Source organism: Metarhizium brunneum, chromosome 4 (genome assembly GCF_013426205.1).
Source record: "Metarhizium brunneum chromosome 4, complete sequence".
Taxonomy (NCBI): Eukaryota; Fungi; Ascomycota; class Sordariomycetes; order Hypocreales; family Clavicipitaceae; genus Metarhizium; species Metarhizium brunneum.
The window spans coordinates 2,241,077-2,264,133 of record NC_089425.1 but is presented as its reverse complement, the minus strand read 5'-3'; the positions used below and the strand labels follow the sequence as shown (position 1 = coordinate 2,264,133).

At 51.4% G+C, this 23,057-nt stretch overlaps 8 protein-coding genes across 8 annotated transcripts; 3 read left to right on the top strand and 5 right to left on the bottom strand.

The window, feature by feature from the left end:
- Positions 1–1,505: 1,505 nt before the first annotated feature.
- Positions 1,506–2,420, top strand: RKI1 (Ribose-5-phosphate isomerase; the record flags this gene model as incomplete). The annotated part of the gene is made up of 2 exons (XM_014690229.1): positions 1,506–1,908; positions 1,981–2,420. 2 exons carry the CDS (start codon positions 1,506–1,508, stop codon positions 2,418–2,420), a joined length of 843 nt encoding a protein of 280 aa, XP_014545715.1.
- Positions 2,421–2,823: 403 nt separating this feature from the next.
- Positions 2,824–3,093, bottom strand: G6M90_00g073490 (uncharacterized protein; the record flags this gene model as incomplete). The annotated part of the gene is made up of 1 exon (XM_014690230.1): positions 2,824–3,093. One exon carries the CDS (start codon positions 3,091–3,093, stop codon positions 2,824–2,826), a length of 270 nt encoding a protein of 89 aa, XP_014545716.1.
- Positions 3,094–3,846: 753 nt separating this feature from the next.
- On the bottom strand, positions 3,847–6,246 carry lepB_5 (Transcription factor lepE; the record flags this gene model as incomplete). Its single annotated transcript, XM_014690231.1, has 2 exons — positions 3,847–5,571; positions 5,641–6,246. The coding sequence occupies 2 exons, from the start codon at positions 6,244–6,246 to the stop codon at positions 3,847–3,849; spliced, it is 2,331 nt and encodes a 776-aa protein (XP_014545717.1).
- Positions 6,247–7,737: 1,491 nt separating this feature from the next.
- mrp-3 (Dihydrolipoyllysine-residue acetyltransferase component of pyruvate dehydrogenase complex) lies at positions 7,738–9,209 on the bottom strand (the record flags this gene model as incomplete). The annotated part of the gene is made up of 2 exons (XM_014690232.1): positions 7,738–8,796; positions 8,892–9,209. The coding sequence occupies 2 exons, from the start codon at positions 9,207–9,209 to the stop codon at positions 7,738–7,740; spliced, it is 1,377 nt and encodes a 458-aa protein (XP_014545718.1).
- A 2,345-nt stretch (positions 9,210–11,554) lies between these two features.
- On the top strand, positions 11,555–17,189 carry SEC7 (Protein transport protein SEC7; the record flags this gene model as incomplete). The annotated part of the gene is made up of 2 exons (XM_014690233.1): positions 11,555–12,823; positions 12,894–17,189. The coding sequence occupies 2 exons, from the start codon at positions 11,555–11,557 to the stop codon at positions 17,187–17,189; spliced, it is 5,565 nt and encodes a 1,854-aa protein (XP_014545719.1).
- A 767-nt stretch (positions 17,190–17,956) lies between these two features.
- G6M90_00g073450 (uncharacterized protein) lies at positions 17,957–19,129 on the bottom strand (the record flags this gene model as incomplete). The annotated part of the gene is made up of 2 exons (XM_014690234.1): positions 17,957–18,921; positions 19,009–19,129. 2 exons carry the CDS (start codon positions 19,127–19,129, stop codon positions 17,957–17,959), a joined length of 1,086 nt encoding a protein of 361 aa, XP_014545720.1.
- A 590-nt stretch (positions 19,130–19,719) lies between these two features.
- On the top strand, positions 19,720–20,598 carry G6M90_00g073440 (uncharacterized protein; the record flags this gene model as incomplete). The annotated part of the gene is made up of 2 exons (XM_014690235.1): positions 19,720–19,842; positions 19,912–20,598. The coding sequence occupies 2 exons, from the start codon at positions 19,720–19,722 to the stop codon at positions 20,596–20,598; spliced, it is 810 nt and encodes a 269-aa protein (XP_014545721.1).
- A 613-nt stretch (positions 20,599–21,211) lies between these two features.
- Positions 21,212–22,762, bottom strand: NUP49 (Nucleoporin NUP49; the record flags this gene model as incomplete). The annotated part of the gene is made up of 3 exons (XM_066130986.1): positions 21,212–22,001; positions 22,068–22,535; positions 22,695–22,762. 3 exons carry the CDS (start codon positions 22,760–22,762, stop codon positions 21,212–21,214), a joined length of 1,326 nt encoding a protein of 441 aa, XP_065987204.1.
- Positions 22,763–23,057: the final 295 nt, after the last annotated feature.

The window sequence follows — 23,057 nt, the reverse complement described above, 5'->3', positions numbered from 1 at the left end:
ATCGGGAGAAAGCCTTGGATGTGCATTATAGCTCAAAGCTAGGTGTTTCGGCTTTGCGCGGACTGCAATGGACTTGGGCGCAAGACGAAGACGACTCTAGATTTGGCTGCAGCAGTACATGCAGCCAGTCTCGCCACGGGAGCTAGCACTGGAGTCTAAACGGGCAAAGTTGGTGCCTAGGAAACCTAGAACGGCATCGTGAGAGGCGAAATCTGCAGCCAGAACGGAAGACGGCACGCATGTGCCCACGTAGCGCCAAGGGGGCATTTTTTTTCTCGACCATGGCCAACCTTATTCGCAACTATAAGACCGGGCGGAAGCTTACTAGGCTTTTCTTCTCGGCTACTGAAGTTATCCTGTCATGCCGTCAGCTCATCTCGGACCAAGATGCTCCGCTGCGGCTGCCGTATCCGCGCGTGAGACAGGGCGAAATAATATTGTACATACATAGCTACATATGTAGTAGTTATGTACTCCGTAGGATGCCAGACAGATGCGGCGATGCAGCAGGGCGACGAAGCAATGGGGCCACCGGAAGTCGGGAGAGATGTCAGATCCGAATTGGGATGAAGCTGCATATCATAGGGTTGTCTGGTGTAGTTGTATCATGTATGTAGGAACAAAGCGGTGGTGCATAAGAGTAGGCTTTTTTTCTTGCACACCTTTTGTGACAAACAAGGGATCCATTGGTTCGTCATAGTCGGTATTCTGGATGGAGGATAATACAATCATTGACCAGGTAAAAAATTCCCGTCTTAACATGGACAAGCTGCGTGCCTGTTGGCTGTGGTTGGTTTTTGGCATGAGAGTTGGCCGCGCGCATGTGAAATGTGCACTGGATGCACAAATGCACAAATGCACAAATGCACAAATGCACAAATGCACAAATGCAGACTCCGATGGAGCGGCTGGCTGGTGGGGAATCTGGGCTGCGAGTGACGTCGTCAGACAATCAATGGGCAACCTCTCACCGTGGTGCCATGTAACAAATTGGCGGCGGCCGAGCGCGAAGAGACAAAACGCTTCTTAATCAGACCCTCAGACACTGCCGTAGCGAGGACGCAACTGAGCTTTAGTTATGTGGCCGACTTTACAAAACCAATGCCTCGAGAGCTTCGACCGAATCAATGCCCACAAGTGACGATGCCGTCTCCACATGCAAAACCACTGGCTTGCTCACCACGTCGAGCGCCTCGATGCGACTGCGCCTGATGGAACGCATGGCAACATCTAGTCTCTGCACATTTTCTGCTTCGCCAGGGACGCAGTTTCGCCAATTGATTGCACATACCGCAGTAGCCGCATCAGTCATAGCCTGGCGTAGAAGAGCATCGACGACCAAGACGAGCTTTGCTGACAAGACCCTGACAAACCTGACCGAGTCTCCTCGAGTCCTCGTGCCCCGCCATCACGTCAAGCTCGAGCTTCAATCGCCTTCTCCCCGCCAGCTTCTCTGCCGCAACCTATAACTGGCAATCCCTTCCTTTCATGCCACAAGAGCAGTCATGTCTTCAACCGCCGATCTTGTCGAGTCTTCCAAGAAGCTCGCCGCCTACCGCGCCGTCGAGGACCACCTCCTCCCCACGTACAAGTTCGTCGGCATCGGCTCCGGCAGCACCGTCGTCTACGTGGTCGATGCCATCGTGAGCAAGGGCCCGGCATTCTACTCTGGTATGACCTTTGTGCCTACCGGCAGCCAGTCAAAGGGTCTGATCAAGAAGGCCGGCCTGAAGCTGTGCTACGTCGATGAGCGGCCTCTCGTCAATGGCGCCCCCGTGGCTCTGGACGTCGCCTTTGACGGCGCAGACGAAGTCGACGAAGATCTGAACTTGATCAAGGGAGGCGGCGCATGCCTGTTCCAGGAGAAGCTCGTTGCCACTGCTGCCAAGAAGTTTGTAGCTGTTGCTGGTGAGTGCAACCTGATCCACGACACCTTACTACCCCTCCGTTTCCTTCCAAATTTCTTACCGTATCTGTCAGACTCTCGAAAGCAGTCACCACGGCTTTGCACCAAGTGGAAGACTATCCCCCTCGAGGTTCTTCCACTTGCCGCGCCCGATGTTCTCACCCGCCTGCGCGCCATGGGCTCCCCTAACCCTGCGGTCCGGTCAGGCCTTCCCAGCAAGGCTGGCGAGTGTGTCACAGACAATGGCATGTGGATCATCGACGCGCCCTTCTCGCCCTTGTTGCTCCCCAAGGATCTGTCTTCTACGGAGAATGGAAAGGGGGGAAATGGCTCCTGGGAGATTCAGACGCTGGCCGACGAACTGCTCAAGATCCCCGGTATCGTCGAGATTGGCCTCTTCCACGGCTTCAACGGCAACCAGGCCGCTGGGCTCGGCAAGGAATTGCAGGCACAAAAACCCGTGGCCGCCTACTTTGGTATGCCGGATGGTCAGGTCCAGGTTCAGAACGCATAGATGGCACATTTCGGTGAGAGGCGGCGTTTTCAAGGACGAGAGGACGTGGGAATAGGCATGAAATGCCAAATAAATTAAACTTCTCTCCCTTTTTTATTTATATAAACGAAGAGGGAAAATGGAGGGAACAAAATGGAGGAGCAAACGCATCCTTTTTCATAAACCATAGGAATACACCTGATTATACCCTGTTTCTTCGAGTCCATCTTCTACCCCCTTGTGGCCATGGCTCGCTTAGTCTATACCGTCGTGAAATCACGGCGTGATTGCAGATACTTGTCCATCGCCTTCCCCTTCCCCGTGCCTCCTATGATCCCTTTAGGCTTGACATGACCTAGTGTGTTGTGGGTTCAGCGCAAATCGTCCTGTGAACCGTATAAGGTGTGCTTTCCGTCTTGATCCCCTAGATTTTCGCAGGACAGCGCACATTGGGCTTAGAGATAACCCGGATGTGAGAGCATCCGTGGCAGTCGACGGTTGTATTCATAGTGACTGTGGAGCTGTAGATGCGCTCCGTGCCGTCAAACGAGCACTGGGGCCAGTGCGGCGATGTTGTCTGGCGAAGAAATGTCGTCGTCGTAAGAAATGTGCATCCCTTTTTCGCCGCGGTAGGCCGGCGAGCGTCGGTGGTAAGAGCCAATATGGCCAGGACGACTGTGGTGATGCGGGTCATTGTGGGCAGAGCGCGGAGTGCGCTTGTTGCTATATTGCAGAGTGTCTTGTCTATATCCTGTTGGGCCGCGGGGCCAAAAGAATGCTCTGGAGAGGGCCGGCCTAGTCTGGACGGCCTGCGTTTCTCGAATTCTATCAGGTCTGGTCTGGTGGGAATCAAACCGTGTTCCTTGCATACGGTCCGTCGTTCACGACAACAAGGAACTGGTATTATTTTGCATCTGGGAAGGCACGACACGCACTATCAGTTTGTGCGTTCTGAGGAAACCGCGGACTCGTACCAATTTGTCTAGCTTCGTATATTGATCGACGACCCTTTTGCCCTCCATGCAGGGGATGCGGCAGCGACAGGAACGAAAAGATGGGCCGGAACAGGCGGCAATGCAATGCCGATGCAATGGTAACCTGTGCCATATGCAAGACGCCAGATTGGTAAACAACATTCTGATAGCCGATGTCAAGCGCTTCTATTATAGCAGTGAAATGTTGTATTGTTGCTACAGTGAGTTGCGTTGAGAGCCCTTTTTGCCCTGCCCATGGCTGAAACTTGACAGCAAAACTCCTTCACCTGCAAATGCAGGGAATACTTCTATATAATACTACTACTACTCCTAGTAGTACTGGTCGTGACAATAATACAAGGCGCGGGTGGCAAGCGGAGCATCGCCTGCCAATTGCGCCGCCATCCCCATTCTTCCGTTGTTCAATATACCTGAGGTAGCTCGTCCCTGGCAATTAACTGCACTCGTTAAAGCTAAAAGTGCCCAGGAAGACTCTGCTCCATCCCGCCGCCGAACGTGTTCTGGGACCATGGTTCCCATGATATGCCGCTCATGTCATCCCACGCCCAATCACCCATCCACTCGAGTGGCATGTTGGTGACGCCATCCATGTCCGTCGGTTCGGGCGTCGACTCCTCGGACGGCACTCCCTCTCTCTTGGCCACCTCGGTGAGAGCTACCAAGCAGCTGTTTGCTGATTCCGTCGCCCCTCGCAGAATCGCCGTGTCCACCTCTTCCTGAGACAGGCCTGAGGTGAGAGCATCAATATGGCCCAGGCACGCTGCTAGAAAGCAGTGGCCCTTGCCGTTGGTCTCCCCCGCCCGAACCCGCTCCAAAGACCAGGACTTTGCAGACTCCAAACAGGCTCGCAGGTCGGAGTCGCCAATGGAAGGAATATACCCGAGGCTGACCGAATGGCCCTGTTTCTGATGAATGAGCTCTACAGCGACGAAGAATAACGACTGCACATTGATGTAACGGAAAAGCCCAGAGGCATTGTCCACGATTCGCACAAAGTCCATTTGACCCTCGGCCTGTGTGTTCAACGGCTTGCCCGACAAACCCCAGAGGCTGAGAAGTTTGAGTGCGCTGTCCAGGCACATTCTTCGGGAAAAATAAAATCTATGATCGTTGAAGGACTTTGCGATGGCGGTTAGATGAAGCGCGTGGAAAAACCGATACAGGAAGAGTTCCGCCACCGAGACGTGGAAGTAGTTGATTGTCGAACCTCTTGAGCCGGCATCTTTCGTCTGCAGACAGGATAGCTTGTGTGACAGCTCTCGGCAGGCCTTTGTCAGCTCCGAGTTTAATCGCAGTATTTCATCATATGGGCGTGATGCGCGAAAGTCGTTGACAAGCCTGAGAAGATTGAGCCGCAGCGGGAGCGACTTGAGGATGGCAAGCTGGACAGATGTCTCGGTCGGTGTGTCAGACGATGGTCCTACAGGTATCTCGCCATCGTTTTCATCGACCAGCTGGTCATCGTTAAAGTTGGCAGGGGGTTCAGTATCATAGTCTGTGGTATGAAGCAACGGAGAACCGCCAGCCTCGAACGCACACTGCAAGTTCAGCTCCAAAACCGTGGCCCATAGGCGCCGGCGAATCTCGGCTCTGTAAACAGTCATCTTCCCCAGATGTTTTGGGTCTCGATGAAGACCCATGTACATGGCCATTCTTACAAGACTGCCCATCGTTATCCAAGTGAGGTCCTGGCCGACGCCACAGCAGGACTTGGCCAGTACTAAGAGACATAGGTTTTGTATACCGGGAATCGTCATTTTGCTCTTCTCCGCCGGGAGCATCAGCCATAGCTGGGCCTCGTAGACCCAATGCATCGCCATGGCCCTCATGGAAAATATTTCATCGTATATAGTGGCACCGAGAGCCAAACAGAGTTGCATTTGCATCACGAAACACATATTGGCGGCACCAGGGTTCTGCCAATATTTCTCATATTCGAGGCGGAAGGTTGGCACATGAAGAATGCGCAAGACACCTTCAAAAGTGCGCAGGTAATTCTCTATCAGTTGATCGGCGAGTTCTTTCAGCGGAATTGTATCCCCAAGTTTCTCAGAAGACAGAGGCCGCTGGCGATTCTTCTTAATTTTGCGACCTAGGGTTTTGCATTTAACTAGCGTGTGGTATACATCAGCCTTGTCTGCTTCAGCACGCCCGAGTATGGCGAATTCTGTTGGGAGCTGTTCATTCGACGTTAGCCAGAAGTATCTACAGTGACCAAGAAGTAAGAAGAAGAAAGGCAGGCATACCAAATCAGTAACAGTTATCCAGTGGCTGTTTCCGAAGTATCTTGTTTTGGAGATGACTCCAGCAAGGGGAGCCACCGAGTCCTCTTTTCCTGAGACGAAGGAATTGCCCCTGGGCTCGGTGATGTGAACGACATTGGCAAGCTTGTCTTCGAGTTCATGGACTCTGGCAATCAACCAATCGACGTTGGACGAGTCAGAAGCTGAGCCGACATTGGAACTCGGACCGCTGGATGAGGCCTTGGACGGGCCAAGAGACTCGGTTACAACTTCGCGCCCTTCTCCTGTCGTGGGTTTTGCGTCTGGAGATGGAGCTGGCAGCACCGGCCTCTGTGCTGCACCACCAGCCCTGGTACTCGGCAGCTTAGAGGATGTTTTCCTCCCCGCCTTGGACTCTGGGATGTAGATGGGAGCGTACGTGCAGTTGGGAATTCTTGCCCGGGTACAGTGTCCACACGGTGAATTCCTGTCGCACTTTATCTTTCGCCTTCTGCACTGCTCACAGGCAAGCGGAGGACGTCTCCGTTTCTTTTCAGGAATGTCGGCCGGTGCACCCCGCGCACCAGTATCTCCGTCGTTGGAGGAGGATGCTTGATCTTGGCTCGACATTTCCTGGGTGGCACAAGTCTGCCAATCTGATTCGGTGAGTCTGCGAGGAATCCAACCTCGGGGTATTGAGTCCCTGCGTTCGGTGAATACAGAAGGGTAGCAAGGAGTAAACCGACGTCAAATAGGAAATTTCACATCTGAAGCTGACGCTGCGACATACGTAACCCGTTGTGTAAGAGCGAGAGAGACACGGGCTGAGATGACGAAATGCCCGAGCTTTCCGAAGCGCTCATTGGCTGGTTAGGGGGGAATTCACCGAAGCCGCACTTACACCAATGCTGTTGACTTTGTTCTTGGATTCACGGCTGGATGGATACGTCACCAGAACTCCATGCCGAGCTGTCTGGAATCGCTAGATAGTTTCAATGCTGCCATTGCCCTCTTCTAAAGGTAGCGGTCGCGGGATGGCTGTGGCCAGCCTGTGCTAGCATAGAAACACACACCAACAGTGAACTGAGAATTCTGTGGCACGGCGGCATTCTTCTGAAACATGATTATTCCAACTTTTTAATAGTATCGAACTTGAAGAAAGAAAGATAAACTTTGCATCATCACTTGGAGCCGTTGTGTCCCGACAGCGTCGTCCGGACATCCACGCTCACCGTCGTGTTCGATTTTTGCATCACTTTCGGGCGGCGCCGTCGCCGTAATCCCACGGCGGATCGGCGCCAGGAAACAAGGGCATTTTCATATGTATATCAATAATCATGCCCCTTTCCGTCGTCCTGGGGATGAGCCGCCTCAGTCCGGTGTTGCCCTGGCTTGGTTCGGTGCTGTGTTCATGGCCTGTAGAGGTGGGAAGTACGGGCTACTGCGGGTTGAAATAATGGCACTGGGGGTAGGGGGGGAAGAGACGACTAGACTCCAGAGGGAGTCAAATGTATATATATCTTGGAGGCAAATTTGTATTCACCTCTGCATCGTATGGGTGGGCTGCCGCCGTCGTAGTCTGGACGTTTTTACGTTCATCAAGACTAACACCAGTTTTTCGTTGTCTGTCGCCTAGGATCATTGTGCTGTGCCGCAGCCTTCTGTCCGTACCTCACCGCGGCGGCTGGAGACCTGGCAAAGGTTTATTGGCGCCCAGATATTACATCATAACCAAAGCAACCGTGTTGTTGGCACGCAAGTAGGAAAAAGTATTTGCCATTGACAGCGGCATGATTTCGCAACCGAACCGATCAAAATACATTTAAAATAAGATAGATTTCCTGCAGCACAGGAGAGAGAGAATAATGAGCCAATGTACAAGCTGGAAATAGTCTCCCTACCTGAAATACAGTATTAATCAAGGGTCATTGTACACGGGCATGGAGTCTTGCCATCGTCCTTTTGACACGGGCAAAGGATGGTTACATTTTCACCAATGCTTTACCTCTCTTCGATCCATTGTCATTCTGGATCCTCGCTAACTCTATAAGGCATGCTTTCCCACGAACTCTCCGGCTATGTTCGCTTCATCGCTCCGCTTGACATTTGTTGCCTAGCTGCTCACAGAAGCAGCTCAAGAGGGTTCTCAATGACCTTTTTGAACTCACGGATCCACTCAGCACCGACGGCGCCATCAACGACCTTGTGGTCGAAGCTGGCAGTGACGGTGATCTGGTCATCCCACTCGACACCGGTGGTGCCATCATCGTTCTCCACGGGCACGGCAACCTTCTTGGTGGTACCAACGGCGAGAATAGCAGCTTGAGGGGGATTGATGACAGCAGTAAAGTGGTCGACAGCAGCGTTCATTCCCATGTTGGAGATGGAGATGGTACCGCCCTGGTACTCCTCAGGCTTGAGCTTGTTGTCGCGAGCTTTCTTAGCCAGCTCCTTGACCTTTCCAGAAATGGACTCGAGGCCACGGGCATCTACACCAGTGACAATGGGGGTGATCAAGCCCGTCGGGGTGGAAACAGCAACGGACACGTCAACGGTGTTGAACTGGCGAATGGAGCCCTCTCGCCAGCTGGAGTTGACAGCAGGAACCTTTTTGCTAGCCGCGGCAATAGCCTTGATGAGGAAGTCGTTGACAGAGAGCTTGTACTTGCCCTCAGAAGAGCTGTTCAATGCCTGTCGGAGTTTCAGCAGTTTGGTGACGGAGAGCGAGCTGGTCACAAAGAAGTGTGGGTTCTTCTGGACTGACTCCTGAAGGCGGCTGGCGATGGTCTTGCGCATGTTACTCAGAGGAATATCCTCGAATGTGGCGGCAGGAGATGCTACAGCGGGACTGCTGATAGCCTTCTTTACATCCTCCTCTGTAATCTTCCCGCCCTTTCCAGTCCCCTTGACGCCATCCAGGCCGATACCATTTTCACGCGCAAGTCGCTTAGCGGCAGGGGCAACGTTGGGCTCACGGTCAAGGGCAGTCTCAAGCTTGCCCTCGGATGAGTATTGCTCTGGCTCGGCAGAGGTCGCAGGGGCTGACGACGGAGCGGGTTGCGATTCGGACTTTTCTTCCTGCTTGGGCTGAGCTGGCTGCGCATTACCACCGGCATCCTCCAGGGTGAACTTCTCGAAGGCTGAGATATCGGTTCCCTCCTCAACAAGAATGGCAATGGGCTAAATCCGTAGCATACATTAGCACTCAACGTGTACAGGGGGAGAAAAGAACCCAAGAGTTGCATCTTTGTGCTCGCATTAACCAAGACACTTACGCTGCCGACCGCGACGTCCTTCTCGCCGGATTCTTTCAGAATCTTGGCAATTACACCCTCCTCCTGGAATTCAAAGTCCATCTGGGCCTTATCGGTCTCAATCTCTACCAGGACATCACCAGGGGCAACGGAATCGCCAGCCTTCTTCTGCCAAGAACCAATATTGCCGGCCTGCATAGTCGGGGAGAGAGCAGGCATCTTGACAACCTGGTGGTCCGGAAAAGAGGCATAGTATCTCACAATATGAGAGGCGAAGCCGGTGCGGAGAGCATTGTGAGTTGGGGCGAGGATTCGCCTCCGAATGGCGGCGCTGAGCATCTTGGGAAGAAAAATAGCTCTGCTTGTTGCTTGGAGTTTAGAGTCTATGGGGCGAGGCTGGGAAGCACCGGATGAGCGGTCTCTCGGGCCTAGAAGGTGGAAGGGAGATAAGAGAGTCGGATTGAAGCGGATTGAGGCCGAATTGGAAAAGAGGCAAAGGCTTGAGAGGCCCGAGGGTGGGAGAGTTGCGGCAGCGCGCGAATTGTTGACGGGGAGCGTCTCTGAAAGGTGACGGAGAAATGCTTGGGGTTCATGGTTGGAGCAGGCCATCCAGAATTTTGCGTTGAGCTCCGTCGCTTGCTGGAGCTTTGGGGCCTAAGCCGCTTTCGGAGGAAGCCAAGCAGGCCCATGGGCGGCGCACGGCGGGTTGCTACAAGTCAACGGATGGCATGGCACGGCATTTCAGGCAGATGGACAGGTCCGGTGCACGGCGGCTTGATTGGGCTAGCCGGACAGGGGAGAGGCAAAGAGGTGGCACCCTGGCCCCTTCTGCAGTGGGTTGGGTGAAGGGCTTGGTGCTCAAGTCATGCCGACACCAGTTGACGCCTGTCTGGTCAATTCAATCTTGACGGGCCAGACCAGTTGCTCAGGGCAGCGATTCATGATATCAAAGATACTATACTTTACGAAGTGTGCAGGTACGTTCTCGGTACCAAGGCGAGCGTAATCACCGAGGCACCTACTCAAGTACCTACCCGCCCACCTACAAGTACCTAGTTACTTCCTACTTAGCATGTAGGTGCTCCAGGTCTTGCCTGATGTCGACAGCAAGTAGTACTTACTTAAGTACGGAGTACCCCTAGCACAGTGCCATCGGAGGGCAGGATAAAGATGCCGTCATATCTTATGCTTATTTCTTGGGTGAAATCAAATACCTTACATGACTACTACATCTAAGTATGTACTTAGGTGGTATTTACTAAACGAGTAGTCCAGCACCTGTTACTGCTCCGAATAAAGGCGGCAGCACTTGAGACGTTCGGTTTTCTGGCCGGTCCGAATACACGCCTGGGTAGCTAGGTCGGTACCCATCTCATGATCCACACAATAGAGCAGATTGTTGGACGAACCTGGTATTTTTTTTGTTTTGTTTTATTACGGACGATGCACAGCGGACTGTCTTGGATAGCACAGATAACCGGACGCACACGTCTATGCCCGCCCTAGATGTTGTCTTTTCCTTCAACCAGCCTTTTTTGTGCCGGTCAGAACATACAGCTAGCTCATATATTGCCTCCCTACTAAAATAAATACTAGGTACCTAGGTACCTAGCTCTATAATAGAACAGACTGCTTACTTAAGTACCTAGGTAAGTACGGAGTACGTCCTGGAGCTGGGTTATTAGATACTACTAAGTACTTACCTAAGTACCAACCCAGGTCTGTAACTACGCGCATGTCATGATCCCGAAATCCGACATCCGCTCGGCGCCGCAGCCCCTGAAACACTTCGTGCTAGAAGAAGAATCGTGCCAGACAATAAAGGATTTAGGACACTGGTAACATATAATTCATGCTCTGGATAGCATAGAGATCTATCTGTATTGTTTTCCTGAAAGAGGAAAATTCTAGTGCACATGCCTCTTTGGCATTTTGCAGCGAGAGTGTTTTTACTCAACTGACCTCCGCTGGAGTTCTCCTGACATAAGCAGTCAATTGGCTGTGCAGCCAGCGATGTGGCTGGTTTACCAGTTGACTCCTTACTTGAGTACTCCAGTGGGTACTCGGCCTGTGGCGCGGCGGCCATGTTGGCACTTCCCAGGACCTTCGGCACCAGTTGACATGTGCGGACTCTGGACCATGGAGGGTCCTTCTCCACTTTCAATTTTCCCAATTCCACTGAACACCTAACGTTGGTACACTCCGTATTGCTACTTGACTCCATGAGTCCACACTTCGGGACACTCTGCTCGAGTACGACCGCGCCATCTACAGTACTCCCACTCTATACTCGTGCGGCATTGCTCTTGTCTCAATATACGCGAGCTGCCTCCTGGCACCCGTCTATAGCCTCAAAGCTCACGCTGCCGTATTCACTCCGCTAGCCTAGCCTCGGGGCTCCTACCTCACGCCGTCACATTTGAGCATCGCGCGCGTCAGGGCCTCGAAGTCGTCGCATATCAGACATCGACACCGAGTGTGATCGGCTAAAATCCAACTGCTGCACAGTTTCCTGGATCTGCTTTTGGGGCAGCTAATCGTAAACATCATCTGGCAGTCTCAACGTCATCTGGGCATTGAAGCCGCCCCTCGACTCTACTACGACTGATTGCTATTCATAGCTCCATTGGCAACCATTCTCCCGTCTTCTCTCGGATGGCCGCTGGCTCCGCCCGCGCTCCCCGATGAGCTCTCTCAAGTTTGTGGTGTCCTCCTTGGATGCCATTGCTACCTCCAAAGATGCGCAGCGCAACAAGCAGCTCGCCGAGTCTGCAAACAAGGCTCTCGATGCCATCAAGGAGCAAGACCAGCTTCCAGACCCCGAAATCGTCTTTGCTCCTTTGCAACTAGCCACAAAGTCGAGCAACTCGCAGTTGACGACGGCTGCTCTCGATTGCATCGGCAAGCTGATATCCTATTCATATTTCTCAATACCTACCAAAGAAGACGCCGCGGATACCGATAACAAAGAATCCGTCGAGCAACTACCCCCCCTGATCGAGCGAGCCATCGACACAATTTGTGACTGTTTCCAGGGCGAAACTACGGCTGTTGAGATTCAGCTTCAAATTGTCAAGTCCCTACTTGCTGCTGTTCTCAATGACAAAATTGTCGTGCATGGTGCAGGTCTTCTCAAAGCCGTCCGCCAGGTCTACAATGTCTTTCTGCTGTCAAGAAGCACTGCAAATCAGCAGGTTGCCCAAGGCACCTTGACGCAGATGGTTGGGACAGTCTTCGAACGTGTGAGGACGAGGCTGCACATGAAGGAGTCTAGACTGAGCCTAGGCAGCATGAAGCATAGCTCCAGCAACATCACATTTGATCCTAACGATCTGGCAAGTAGCACACAGCTGGGCCCCAATGGCGAGGAGTCGCCTGCACCTCAATCGGACTCCAATGCTCCAGAACAGTCCAACGGTGGCGCCAAGCTGACATTGAAGGATCTCGAACATCGGAAGAGTTTTGATGATTCTACGCTCGGTGATGGGCCAACAATGGTCACAAGGTTGAAGCCTGCCAACAAAGATGACTCGTTAACTTCTAGTTCATCAGGGCCCGATGGTTCGACCCAGGAAGATATGGATGATCTAGATGCTGAGGACGAAGTATATATACGAGATGCCTACCTCGTATTTCGGTCTTTCTGTAACTTGTCAACCAAAATTCTCCCCCCTGATCAGTTGTATGATCTGCGCGGACAGCCAATGCGATCGAAACTCATCTCTCTTCACCTCATTCATACTTTACTCAACAACAACATCACCGTGTTCACGTCGCCCCTCTGCACCATAAAGAATTCTAAAAACAACGAGCCAACATCATTCTTGCAAGCCATCAAGTTTTACCTTTGCCTTAGCATCACCCGCAATGGTGCAAGTTCTGTAGACCGCATCTTTGATGTTTGTTCCGAGATTTTTTGGTTAATGCTCAAATACATGAGGTCCTCGTTCAAGGTAAATAACGTTTTCTGCCATCATTGGTCATTCCTGAATCCCTTGTGCCATTCTCTGACGCTGTAGACAGAAAGAAATCGAGGTCTTTCTTAACGAAATCTACCTTGCCCTCCTATCTCGACGCAACGCGCCGGTGTCACAAAAGCTCTACTTTGTAACGATACTCAATCGGCTGTGTGCAGACCCCAGAGCTCTAGTCGAAACGTATCTCAACTATGATTGTGACCAGACTGTGGACAACATCTTTCAAGCTATGGTCGAGGATCTTTCCAAATTCTCCACAACACCCCTCGTAATCACGACAATCAACGAACAGGTATATGAAGAGTTGAGGGCCAAGACACCACCCGCCAGCGACTGGCAGCTGAAAGGCATTCTACCACCCCCGTTAACAGTTGCCCAAATCATCCCACCGCAGGAGAATGAACCAGACTACCCGAAGGAATATGCAATGAAGCGGCTATCACTCGAAGCTTTGGTCGAAACGCTCAGATCCCTGGTTAACTGGTCAGCCTCAGTACGATCTGATGGCGGCGATATGCTTCGACCAGAAGGAGATATCAAAGGCTCCCTTGATGAATTGCGACCATCCATTGACCCTACGTTGAGCGATAGCGCGTCTCGACTCGAGACTCCTCTACCGCCTTCTACTCCTGTTGTGGACGATGACCCTGATCAGCTGGAAAAAGAGAAGGCGCGCAAAACTGCATTGATAAATGCTATCAGGCAGTTCAACTTCAAGCCTAAGAAAGGTGTCAAACTTCTATTACGTGATGGATTTATCGACAGTAACAGCCCTGCAGATATTGCCAATTTCCTCTTAAAGGAGGATAAGCTTGACAAAGCCCAAATTGGGGAGTACTTGGGAGAAGGTGACCAAGAGAATATTGACATCATGCACGCATTCGTTGATGCAATGGATTTTACCAAGAAACGGTTTGTCGATGCACTGCGCCAATTTCTACAGTCGTTCCGGCTGCCTGGTGAAGCTCAAAAGATCGACCGATTTATGCTCAAGTTTGCCGAACGCTATGTCATGGGGAATCCCAACGCTTTTGCGAATGCAGACACTGCCTATGTTCTTGCCTACTCTGTCATAATGTTGAACACGGATCAGCACAGCAGCAAAATTGCCAAACGCATGAGCAAGGAGGAATTCATCAAAAATAACCGTGGCATAAATGACAATGCAGATCTACCCGACGAGTATCTCCTGGGCATTTACGATGAAATCGCAAATAATGAAATCGTACTCACAAGCGAGCGTGAAGCTGCCGCAGTAGCCGGTACGGTCACAGCCAATCCCGCAGGCGGCCTCGCGGCTGGTATTGGCCAAGCTTTCTCCAACGTTGGCCGGGACTTGCAACGCGAGGCGTATGTGCAACAGTCCGAAGAAATTTCTCTGCGTTCAGAGCAATTATTCAAGAATCTCTTCAAGAGCCAGCGCCGGAATACTGCCAAGGCGGAACCCAGGTTTATCCCAGCAACATCATTCAAACATGTTGGGTCAATGTTCGATGTAACGTGGATGTCGTTCTTCTCGGCGCTATCCAGCCAAATCCAAAAATCTCATAATATTGAGGTGAATAAGCTTTGCTTGGAAGGCATGAAGCTAGCGACTCGAATTGCGTGTCTTTTTGAGTTGTCGACACCGAGAGAAGCCTTCATTTCTGCTCTGAGGAATACCACGAATCTGAACAATCCTCAGGATATGCAGGCAAAAAATATCGAGGCCCTCAAGGTCATCTTGGATCTTGGCCAGACCGAAGGGAATCTGTTGAGAGAATCATGGAAAGACATACTCATGTGCATCAGCCAACTTGATCGACTGCAACTCATAACTGGCGGTGTTGACGAAAGTACCATCCCGGATGTTTCTCAAGCTCGATTTATACCACCCCCAAGGACTGACACTTCAGACTCACGATCGTCGGCGCATTCGAGACAGAGACCAAGGCAAAGATCCGGGACGGGTCCGAGAGGATTCTCTCATGAAATTGCCCTAGAAAGCCGTTCGGATGACTTTATTCGCAGTGTTGATAGAATTTTCACGAATACCGCCAACCTCTCTGGTGAGGCTATGGTGCAATTTGCAAAAGCTCTCACCGAAGTGAGCTGGGACGAGATCAAAGTGTCTGGTTCCAACGAATCGCCTAGAACCTACAGTCTGCAGAAGATCGTTGAAATCAGCTATTACAACATGAACCGTGTTCGATTTGAATGGAGTAATATATGGGATGTTCTTGGAGAGCACTTCAACCAAGTTGGATGCCACAACAACATGAACATTGTTTTCTTCGCTTTGGATTCGCTTCGACAACTCTCCATGAGATTTATGGAAATTGAGGAACTGGCAGGCTTCAAGTTCCAGAAAGATTTTCTGAAGCCATTTGAGCACGTACTTGCTAACTCCCATAATGTCACAGTCAAGGACTTAGTTTTACGCTGCCTTATCCAGATGATCCAAGCGCGGGGAGGTAATATCCGATCTGGTTGGAGAACCATGTTTGGAGTATTCACAGTGGCTGCAAGAGAACCCCACGAGAGTATTGTGAATCTTGCTTATGAAAATGTTAATCAGGTCTATAAGACCAAGTTTGGCGTTGTGATTTCGCAAGGCGCCTTTACTGACCTAATTGTTTGTCTCACCGAGTTCTCCAAGAACTTAAAGTTTCAAAAGAAGAGCCTCGCTGCGTTGGAGCTACTCAAATCCATCATTCCTGCGATGCTGAAAACCCCTGAATGCCCATTGTCGCAGAAGTACAAGTCTATGCAAGGCAACACAAATGCCGACGCGCCGAACAAGACGTCGGATGGCCCTAAGAGGACGCTATCGAACACAACAGTTGAGGAAGGCTTCTGGTTCCCGGTGCTGTTTGCGTTTCACGATGTGCTCATGACTGGAGAGGATTTGGAAGTGCGGTCGAACGCCCTCGAATACTTCTTTGCTGCTCTTATCAAGTATGGCGGTGACTTCACACCTGAGTTTTGGGATATCTTGTGGCGACAGCAGCTTTATCCAATCTTCATGGTCTTGAGGTCAAGGCCAGAGATGACGAATGTGCTTAATCATGAAGAGCTTTCAGTTTGGCTTTCAACAACAATGATTCAGGCCCTTCGGAACATGATAACACTTTTTACCCACTACTTCGAGTCCTTGGAATATATGCTTGACCGCTTCTTGGAGTTGCTAGCATTGTGCATTTGCCAAGAAAATGACACAATATCTCGTATCGGAAGCAACTGCTTACAGCAACTCATTCTGAAAAATGTCACCAAGTTCACTCCAGAGCATTGGGCCAAGATAGTCGGCGCCTTTTGCGAGCTTTTTGAGCGCACGACGGCATATCAGCTGTTTACAGCGACAAACATGGGCACCACAGCTTCTCTGGCTTTACCCTCTAATGGGTTTGACTTCTCCGGGACCCTAAGCCCTACTGGAGAGACGGCTTCGGTTGATGAGAAATCTCTGAAGATCAACGGCACGAATGATGACTCTGGCGCCGTTTCCGACGGCGAGCCTATCCCCCGCCAACCGTCGCCGAAGCCCCTAGACGATGATATGGAAACTCCAGGCGGTATTGCCGGCCAGCCGTTAGAGGAATTCAGGCCATCATCAAATCTACAACAGCAACCTGTGGTTGTGACAGCAGCTAGACGTCGATTTTTTAACCGCATTATCTCACGCTGTGTCCTGCAGCTATTGATGATTGAGACAGTCAACGAACTCTTCAGCAATGACACAGTGTACGCTCATATTCCGTCAACTGAGCTATTGCGTTTGATGGCCTTGCTCAAACGGTCATTCCAATTTGCTCGCCGCTTCAATGAAGATAAAGAGCTTCGCATGAAGTTGTGGAGAGAAGGCTTCATGAAGCAGCCGCCCAACCTGCTTAAACAAGAGAGCGGCGCCGCGGCAACGTACGTATCTATTCTATTCAGAATGTTCGCCGATAACGCACCAGAGAGATTGGAGAGCCGCCCTGATATTGAGGCTGCCTTGGTACCACTTTGCAAAGACATCATTCAAGGGTACTCGGCTTTGGCCGAAGAATCACAGCACAGGAATATCATGGCATGGCGCCCCGTTGTCGTTGACGTACTAGAAGGTTATGCAACATTCCCGGAGGACGCTTTCAAGTCTCATATTCCAGACTTCTACCCTCTAGCTGTTGAACTCCTGACTAAGGAACTCAGTCAGGACCTCCGAGGCGCCCTCCTTATCGTTTTGAGACGTGTGGGCGAAGTCGGACTGGGTATTGAAGGCCTGACCAAGGCTGGAGAAAAGAGGAGGGAAAGTATCATAGGCGACTCTGCCGAAGAAGTTGCTGCAGGACAGGATGCATCCGCAATGAAGATGCTGTAAGATACAGCGGATGCTTGTAGAATGATGGCGGCACGGCGTTGTGGTGGAAGATGAAAAAATATGACCTCCATTTTGTATGCTAGTTATCCGTGGATGCATACTTGGGTGCCTATAATTGTCTTGCAAAGGTCTCCAGGAGGCTCGTACCTCCACAGTAGATCACAATAGACGCAACAAATTTTCAACTCAGCTTGCCAGTTGCGCGAACATAGCGTTGAAGTTTCATCACAATGGACTATAGCACCCGGTTCTTTCTAAAGATGCCTAGATCTCGTCAACAATGATTTGACACGGGACTCATCTGTGTCCAGTGCGCAATATACGCTGGCCAAGGCGGCGTTTGAGGCTGAAATGTTCTCTCGCTTGACGTTATTGAGAACCACTAGCGGGTTGGACATGTTTGTGGCCAGTTGGAAAATTAATTACAGAGAGTAGTGCCTGAGCAGAAGTATTCGGAGTTTGTTCGCCAGCCACGTCATGTGTAATGCGGTGCCTACACTCCAACTCGCAAGGGCCTGGCTAAGGGCGTTGTGTCGTCTAGGGACACTTGGCAGGATCTACAAGATGATGCTTCGCCATTTAAGTGAAAAGCAAATAGGACTCATAATGGACAAGGGGAGCGGTGCATGATGGCTTTAGGGCTGACTTGTCCAAGGCCCGTGGCCTCGTGACCCCCCCTAGTGGGAGATCTTACGGGGAAGGGAGAATGATTTCCGTTAATTAATCAACTGTTGTGGCTCCGATACGACGAATATGAGGCCGTTGTATTAGCTAAGTAGTCCTGTTATGTATGCCCGTAGAGGCTCCGCCTCGTCTTCAATAGTCCTGTCTGGGAGAGTCTTGAGCGCACCCTCAAGCTCGCTATCGCCCTCAAGCGCGGTCGCCATAAGCTTGCGTATAAATGCATCCATTTCAGCAGAGCGTCTTGACACTCGCATAACGCTGACGAAAGTTTCAAAAAAGTCCACAAGACTGAGGTGCATCAACGTGTCCGACTTGTCCACCATGCCGAGGGCTGCCCATTGAAGCAGTCCACCACCCGCTCGGCTTCTGATTTCTTCCGGCAGGACAAAAAGATCTTGGAATAGAGGATGGCTCAAGGCACCGATGTTTAGAGTGCAGAGGCGCGGCAAAAGCCTTAGAAGCCGGCCCTGAGAGATAGTAACCTGGTGCGTAGTACGTGGTTGGCCCAGATATGTAGAGTTGGGTGAGCAAAGTTGTTGTATAAGGGTTAGGTTGGGTCGGCTCAACAGGATTAGGCGCCATAATCTGCCATGGCCTGGAACACGGCGCTTGATGACTTCATCTCCGTTAATTTGGGCCCTGGAATCGCCAATATGTGTATTATTGTCAACAGCCTCGCAGTCTGTCTCCAGCAGGTCACCGAGCACTCTAGCTGCACGCTCACCGACCCCTACATCTGTGCTGGCTAGCCAGGACTTGACAAGCATTTCGACAACCTCAGGCAACGTACTCAGTATAGATGCATCTGAGGGCGACTTTGCAGCTTTTTGGATAATAGCCAGTGCAAGCAAATTAGCCCCTGGCAGTGGCGAGCTCAAAGCTGTGAGTAGTGATGGCGGATCGGCAATGGTAAGAGTCCGAGTGAATGATAGTGGCGACAGTAGCTTGATTGTCAGGGACAGTAACGGTGTTGGGTCTTGCGTCGTGGACTTCAGAATTTCTGTCAGGGGAGGCAGCAAGACTGGTAGGAGGGGGGGGATATTGTCCTCTAATATTCAGATAGTCAGCAGAAGGAGACAGTCATGGTTGGCCTCATGCTCCTCCATTCACGAGCCATGGCGGCATCAAGACATACCGGTGAGCTGAAGCTCGACATCGTCTAAAAGCTTCACGTTGAATGGCAGAGAAGGGTCACCAAGTAACAGCTGTAGATGAGTCTGCAACTCTTGTAGGCCCGATATTGGGATGTTGTCCATACTGTACTCTGGCACTGTTCTTGCGCTCATCTGTGTCGGACACGGTTCGGAACGAAAAGTGGTGGACGGTGCAGATGTGCGAAGTTTCTTAGTAATATGGAAGTTGCGAAACTACTACCCTTAGAAAATAAGCTTAGAAATCTGAAAGCCACTGGTTTGACCTGGATGAAGGAGCCAAACACACAAGCTGGAACTCAGGCGTGACATTTGAAGTGGTGAGAGAATACAGAATCTATCTCTTTAGCTGCCTACCGGCTTGTGGAGACTCGCTTATCTAAGAAAATTGTATGGCAGAGGAGTCTCCGCAAGCCAGTGGACAGCTAAAGAGATAATGTTGACTCTGGGCGGGCGGGGCACACGACGTCGGACCCAATTCCGCCTCCACCAGTCTAGTCTACTGCATGCGACTCCAAGCTTTTTTTTTTCTCCTTCTTTGGGTTGCCATGTCAAGCTTAACTGTAACGGACCGTTTATTTCCCCCCTCCAAGAACATGAAAACAAGCAGTCTTGCTATTCGATAATTTTCGCATCACCGCTACCTACTGCTTCATCGCCGCAGAAAATAACGCGCCCTTGTTGTTGCTACTATAATGTCAAGAGGCGGGCGAGGTGGCGGGCGCGGTGGCCGAGGAGGGGCGAGAGGCGGAGGACGTCCAAACGTGCCTTGGGATACTGGCGATGAGCCTGACGCGAGACCATCAGAACTGTTTCCGGTATGCTCCCTTATACAAATACGCTGAGCAATCAAGATCATGTCGCGAACCAACCTTTTGATACTCTAGCCCTACACTGTCCCAGCGCCACGAGACTTAGCCAGTGCCGAAGCCAGCGCAGTCCAGCACTTCCTGCTTTTGCGACACCAGATACACTCATCGCCTCTCTATACCTCCAAGCGGACATCCCTCCACGACCCGACCACGCCAAGAAAGATGTACGGCCAAGCACAGATGAACGCTCGGTACGGCGTGAAAAACAAGGCCTCGGTTGACCCCTTCACTGCGATGCCGACGTACTCCCAGAAATTTGTTCGCGAAGAGCGAGCCCTGCCCGACTGGGCTGCCCGCCCCGTGTGCCGCGAAATGTTTCCCGCAGAGCTGCTAGACACCGTCGAGCCCGAAGACGGCGTCGGCGTGCGCAAAAAGCGTAGACTAGAACTCAGCAAAGTCAGCGCCTTGCCCAACGCCGAAGAGGCCTTTGGAATGCCATCATTAGATGGCGCCGTCGACGAGGAAGCAGAGGCTGTGCGCGGCACCGGCAAGAATATCCTGGAGAAACTCGACGCCATGCGTGAGGACGAAGGCGACGAGGGGATAGACGCGGAAGACGACGAAGGGCTGGAAGAAGATGATGAGGATGAAGTGTACGATGATGAAGATGCCGGTGACTATGATGCCGAGCATTATTTTGACAACGGCGATGAGATGGGCGATGATTATGGTGAAGGAGACGACGGTGAGGGGACATACTAGCATGCTACGATTCTCGTGGTTTTTACTTTGGCGTTCTTAAAAAGGCGAGAGAAGATTGGCACTACGTCTTCTCCGCCTCCCAGTGCTTTCTATCGGTGGACGGATACCCATTTTCACACTTCATACATCAGGATCACGGCGCAATTTAGGAATAGTGATTAGTATATTGTTTAATTTTTCCACGTGGCGAGGGCCAGGCTGGCTCCATTCGTTACTTCTTTGAAACGACATTATCCATATATGGATCCGGCATGTCCAAAAATCTTCGTCTCCCGATCTGGGATAGATAGCCTTTGGAATGCTAACAGATTGTCGAGTGCCTTCCAAATGCTGTGCGGTCCCCTCTCCCGTTTTGCATGATACAACATAATACAACATAATACAACACAAAACTTACACAATGTCCCAGATGCATGACTGGTCTACTCGCGTATATGCAGTATATGCCGGCCGTAGAACGCCATCGTTGAAATAAGCCTCCTAGGCGCTGGTAGTCGCCATCTTGTCCCACCAGAATAGTTGCCGGCAGCATAACACCACGCACAACGCCGCGCCGAGTAGTTTATTCTCCTGTCCGTATTTATCTCCGTAGCCTTGATCATACCTTCAAGCATCATCCGGCCATTCCTATGGCATAAACACCACTGTCGAGTATGCCCGCCTGTAATCTTGAAAGCCTCTCGCGGGTATCAGCAATCTGCCCTGCCTGTGCAACAATTGCATTTCCCGTCTCCCGCAGTGCCGACAGCACCTGTCCAAGCTGATCTTGGACGGCACCACCAACAGCAGCGTTGCGGTCCCGTAGACTCCGAATTTGCTCGTAGAGCCCATTCTCCACGCCGGGCATGTCCCGTTCGATTTCACCTCGATATTCATCCAGCCTCTTCTTGTATTTTTCCACATCATCGCAAATCCGATTGAAATACGTGATAAGATCCTGCGCGTTGGCATGCGCGGAGGCGGCGTCGGTTCCATTGGAGTCTGCGGACGACGTCGGTCCAGCAAAAAGGCCAGTCTGATGATAATGCGTGGGTAGCTTGAGGTTGTCGGTCGCCTTAAATGAGAGTTGAGCGTCTGTTATGCTCTTCTTTGTCATGTCTTGCAACACTTTGACAGTTTGGATGTCCTGGTTGAGAGCAACTTGAACCGTCTTGAACTTTGTTTCCACAAACTTGACATCTCGCCCTAGTTGTTCAATATCCTTCTCGTGTTGCGGCATGAACTCTCCAATCTCATCCTTCATCTTGATTACACGCTGGATTCCTTTGTCTATGAGAGCTATTTCGTCTTGAACAGGTTTGGCAAGATCATCAAATCTTGTCCGAGGCCGAAGATTATCATAGTTGATTTGAACTGCTGGTACTTGACTTGTTGCTTGAGTTTGCTGGGGCTGTGATTGGCCGCTACGCGTTTTCGAAACAATTCTGGTAAGCATGATAACTCACCAACAGCGTTATGATATTACTTACAATAGACCCCCTGACGGGTTTGCCTGTGACTGTTGGAAGAGGCCACCTCCGGTGGTAGTAGACTGAGTGTTGGCTGTTCCAGAGCCAAAAAGGCCGCCACCTGCCTGTTGCGGTTGTTGCTGTTGTTGCGTCACAGTAGGATTACTGCCGAAAAGGCCTCCGCTGGCTGGCTGAGACTGTTGCTGGCCTGTCGCCGTGCTGCCAAATAGTCCACCACCGCCAGTCATGGTGGCCTGTTGAGTCTGTTGATTGCTTGCCGCACCTCCAAACAATCCTCCGGTAGTGCTAGGCTGTTGAGCGGCCGTCGTCGAGGAACCAAACAAGCCAGTCCCTGCCTTTTGCTGTGCGCCTCCAAATATACTTCCAGTGGTCGCCATTCCGCCGGTCGTCGAAGTTGCTGGGTTAGCAGACGTGCTTCCGGACCCAAACAACCCAGTAGGCGCGGATGGCTGGATTGTTGATGTGCCTCTAGAGGAACCCTTGTCAGCAATGGCAAACTTCAACAAACCCTGCAGACACTATTGCCAAGCGTAGGACAAGAAAGATCTTTCCACAAAGAAAGGAAGACGGCATAGGAACAGGCAAAGGGGCCAAGGCTCCGAGGGTTCGAGGACGCGGGAGGCTTACAAGGAATTGGCGGCGCCCGTATTGATCGTGAGACCACCCGGCACACTGGCTGACCGTGCAAGAGACATTGAAAATCGCTGAGAGGTGTGGTCAACGGCGAAGCGCGTCTCACATCGGAAGCTGACTTTTTGCGAAGTTGCTTGGATGGGGACCTTGACTTTAGGACGAAGGGTGGGGCCTGGCGCAACTAGAGATGGCCATTGAATTTTGCTGGTCTGCAGGTGCAGGAACGCGACGACGAGACGGAGAAATGTCGGCTCGACTGGAGCTGGGAACCTGTTCCCACCACACTTGAAGCTATCCGTGCTTGACGAGAGCATCCTATACGATACAATTGAACTTGCAGAGCTCCAATTTGTCCTT